Source organism: Sinocyclocheilus grahami, unplaced genomic scaffold, assembly GCF_001515645.1.
Source record: "Sinocyclocheilus grahami isolate Dianchi unplaced genomic scaffold, SAMN03320097.WGS_v1.1 scaffold603.1, whole genome shotgun sequence".
Taxonomy (NCBI): domain Eukaryota; kingdom Metazoa; phylum Chordata; class Actinopteri; order Cypriniformes; family Cyprinidae; genus Sinocyclocheilus; species Sinocyclocheilus grahami.
This window is the reverse complement of record NW_015505782.1, coordinates 944,357-948,974: the sequence shown is the minus strand read 5'-3', so window position 1 is coordinate 948,974 and position 4,618 is coordinate 944,357. Positions and strand designations below refer to the sequence as shown.

At 35.0% G+C, this 4,618-nt stretch overlaps 1 protein-coding gene across 1 annotated transcript in view; it reads right to left on the bottom strand.

Annotated features, from left to right (window-relative positions):
* LOC107557452 (oxysterol-binding protein-related protein 10-like) overlaps positions 1–4,618 on the bottom strand; it is a 41,794-nt gene that overhangs the window by 18,960 nt on the left and 18,216 nt on the right. Inside the window, exon 4 of the mRNA XM_016240869.1 lies at positions 3,131–3,199. Coding sequence (XP_016096355.1) covers positions 3,131–3,199 — 69 coding nt within the window. The remainder of the gene's footprint in view (positions 1–3,130; positions 3,200–4,618) is intronic.

Below are 4,618 nucleotides of genomic sequence, written 5' to 3'. Positions count from 1 at the left end.
CAATTACTACTCAAAACTAGCCTGAAAATAGCCCAATTGCTTTCGAGGGGGTCCCCCAGTAAAAATCGCATTCGGGGGTAAAATACAAATTTATTTGGCGGGGTTCTCCTGGTACAATTCACGTTCCAGGGCCTAAATATCACTTATTGGGGCCGCTTCAACCTAATGACATAAAAAACAACCGGCAGCAATCGCGGATTTGGCAACACTGGTCCGCAAACTATGTTTTCTATAACTCCTCCCCGAACTTCCCGCTGCCCTGTATCTTGGTCTCTCATTGGCTGTAGGTCATCGCCGATGTGTTTTTCAGTCAGAACTCATTTCACACAGCGTGATTGTGAATCGCCGACAGCTCCAGATATTTAGCATGCCAAATATTTCACGGGCGTCAGCGACGTGTCAGCGATTTCCTCAGATCGCGTCTTTGATAATTCACACTGCGTGATTTTCACTCGCATGAACAAGCACCAATTTGTCTCCGCTTTCGGGCATTTGTCGGCGATTTCGCAAAACCTGTCGGCGAGTGAAAAATCGGGCTAAAATCGTGCAGTGTGAACTCGGCATAAGTTAACTAAAACGTAAACTGAAAAAAGAAAAAAAAAAACTGAAATAAAAAAAGCTATTTAGACATATTTAAAAAATAATAATAAAAACGACAACAACACACAACTAAGTTACTAAAACTTTAAATAAAATTAAAATGAAAACTAAATATAAAAACAAAAACTAATTCAAACTATTAATAAAACTATAACAGTATACAGTATATCATTTCAATGATACTAAAATAACACCATTAAACAATGTTTAAATGCATGTAACCAGTGTTAGGCATTAAAACTTTGTGGTTTCTAAAGTTTGTTCTGAACATTTAGAGCTGATTAAAACAGGACTTTATCACACATGCACAGACATCAGCAAAGCATCTGTTTATCACTAAATTGGTAACTTATAAATCAAACCTAGATGTGATGTGTAACAAAAGTCAGTTAGCGTGTTTGTGTGGTGAAGAGTAATGATCATGAAAATCAATAAGTGAAATATCACCCATGAGTGATTTCACAGAAATGTGAAGAGAACTGCATCTTTACAGTAAGATTAAATCCATAAAGTGAGAAAAGCTGTTTTCAGTATGGAATATGTTGATAAATGAATATGTGTATTGCTGTGTGTTTTGATGCAGTTTGAGGATAATCTGTTTGTTTTTGTGTTTGAGTTGCTACTGTGATGTGAGTGTCATTCACACAGATGACTGTACTTCACAATCACACAAGCGCCTGTTACTGAGTTTACTCAGAATTCAGTGTGTTAATTACAAACAAGATGATGCAATTAATGCTTGAGGTATTCGGCCAATCACAACACACTGGATAGCTGGCCAATCACAGCACACCTCGCTTCTCAGAACCATGAGCTTTGTAAAAATCGACGCGTTTCAGAAAGACGGGGCATAGAGGAGAAACAATAATGTACAGTATGTGGAAAATAATGTGTTTTTTGAACCTTAAACCGCATAAACACATTTCATTACACCAAATACACAAAATAATGTTCTTTTTAGCAGCATCATATGACCTCTTTAAATGAAGTGAATCACAGAGCAGAAGTAGGTCAGATGTTCACAAAGACAGGCCTCTCTCTCTCTCTCTCTCTCTGTAAAACACTATAGCGCTCTATCTCTCAGGTGAACAGAGATGTGTGTGTGTGTGTGGGCCGAACACATTCTGACAGTGAACGTGGGCACAAAGCAACTGAAGCCAAATGCCGTCCCACAGGCCTGAAATAATTTTTTAAATAAAACATTCATTTTATTTAGTGCAGTGTGTGGTGCAATGATTTTTCTAGCCAAGGACATTATTAGACATTTTATCAGTGATCTTCATTCTAATTAGTTCATGTATTAAAGCATTAACACTGCACCGAATCATATTGCAAGAAAACTGATGTATCAGGAATTTTGTAATTGCATCATGACTCAATTAATCAAAAATTTCCCATAAATACAGTTTAGAATCATTTTATAATGTTACCTTTTTTTAAAAAGTGTCAAGAATGAATGAATAAATTTATAATAAATAAAAATAAATAATAAATAAAATATTTAATTAAATTAATAACACAACAAATAAATCTCTCATCTTTGGATAAAAGTATTTTCCTTTCTTTTTAGTGCTTTAGGCTTTGAATTAGTAATGCAACTATGCAAAAAAATTATTCGTAATACTTAATGAGTATTTTGTCTTTTTTTCCTGTTAACATCTCAAAATCCTTGAAATAGGATAAGTAAGCCATGGAGTAAGACAAAACACACTCATATTTAAGATACAGTCTATAAAAACAAGTCATAATTTCTCATGCAGTGTTCCTTCTCAAGTACGTTTATCTTGTTTCAAGGACTTTCAGTGATATTTTAACTAGAAAACTAATTTAAACAAGTTATCAAAAACCTTCTTTTGCAATATGCAGCTAACTTATTTAAAAAGTGGTCATTGAAAAATGCTTATTTATATATAAAAAGTGCTGATGTGAATATTGGTGGAATTTGTATTTTTCATATTTTTGTATTTTGAGACTGAGGTGGGAGATTATGTTTTTTTTTTTTTAAAGATTCAGAAACAACCCTGTGAACTGAAAAACAAAAGTAGTATGTGTGTGCTAATGCCCTAAGCCAGGGGTGCCCAAACTCGGTCCTGGAGGGCCGGTGTCCTGCAGAGTTTAGCTCCAACTTGCCTCAACACACCTGCCTTCAAGTTTCTAGTATGCTTAGTAAGAACTTGATTAGCTGGTTCAGGTGTGTTTAATTGGGGTTGGAGCTAAACTCTTCAGGACACCGGCCCTCCAGGACCGAGTTTGGGCACCCCTGCCCTAAGCAGTGACTCTAGATTCGTCTGGATCAATATGTGTGATATCAGTTACAGAGGAACTCAGAGAAAGAAAGAGGCAGAATAAAGCATCTGTTCTTCACTCAATGAAGCTCTGTGGTCATGAGCTGATGAGCAGTTACTACAGAGCCGCATTAACAGAGACAGACCGCCACTATGTGTACAACAATCAAACACTTCAGGACATGAGACACGTAATGTAACAAACACACATTAAACAAGAGAAAGAGTGTGTGTGTGTGTGTTACCTGTGCATCCAATGTGTTCTGAGTTCGGTCGACACACAGATGCTCGTCACAATCCTTCAGTTTTCTCATCTGTGAACAACAACTGATCAGATTACGCCTTAGCAAAGAGCCCTCAAGATGACTTAAAATGATTTCAAATATGACAAAGGCTAAAACAACTATATCAAGATCTTTCTTATTTTAATTCACTTCAACAATTGTTCTTTTTTTTTTTTTTTACTGTTTCTTTGAAGAACAACGATTCTCACGGTCTTGAAATACCTGCATTTCAATTTTATAAGTGTGATTTCTAGACCTGGAAAAGTCATTGAAATTATTACAACCTTAAAACTATATGGGCATTTTTATAATGAAGCAGTTAATATATTGAATATTTTAATATTTAATTCAGTAAATCATGAACAACTGGAAAGTCATGTAAATCAGTTTTATTTTCAGTATTATTTTTTATTAATTTTTAAATATTCTTTATATGTCTATATAGTTTGTATTAATTTTATTTCAGCTTTAGTTAGTTTTAGTACATCAAGTTAAACTAAATGAAAATGAGAAATGTTTCCTTGACAACTAGCTGAAAGAAAATAAGGTTTTAAATTGTATTTTAAATAATGAAAATGTTTTATGTAAGTCATGGTTATAAATATTAATAATAGCCCAGAAGAACATTTTTGGAATCCTCAAATGGAATTATTTTAATTATATTTTTTGAAATGATTTTTTTTTTTTTTAATTTGCAGAAACTATTGTAGGACTGCCCATACATTAAAATAAGTTTCAGGACTTTGAATATTGTTGTGCACAGTGAAATCCACTGCCTTAGAAACTATATTAGTGAGCGTATCTCATAGGCTTTAATTGTTTTTCTATCAGATTAGTGATCTTTTCTATCTCCTGACCGTGCACATAGTTAGATTTACATTAAAGGCATCAAATGGACCATTCATGAGTCTTTTCAATTAGTGACGACACATCGAATGTCTTCACGACGAGTCACTTGTCATGATATTTCTCTGTATTAGTGAGGATATTTGACCTTCACAAGTTTACAGTGTACAAAACTTTACAAACACGCTACCCAAAATCTCCCAAATGCAAGAAACGGATTCTCCTATAACACTTTCCCTGCTCTCCTCAAACATACTCCACAATGTGTGTGTGTGTGTTTGTGTGTTTGTGTGTGTGTGCGCGCGTTTTTGTGACAAATGAGGACATAAATTTGTATAATGACAAAGGTATGACAGGTATTACAAGGAGAAGGTGACTTTTCAGGACATTACCCCATGTCCCCACTTTTCAAAACGCTTATAAATCACACAGAATGGAGTGTATTGAAAATCTGAAATAGCAGAAAGTCTCCTGTGAGGGGTAGGTTTAGGGGTAGGGTTGGTGTAGGGCAATAGAATATACGGTCTGTACAGTATAAAAACCATTACGCCTATGGGATGTCCCCACTTTTCACAAAAACAAACCTGTGTGTGGGGGGGTGTG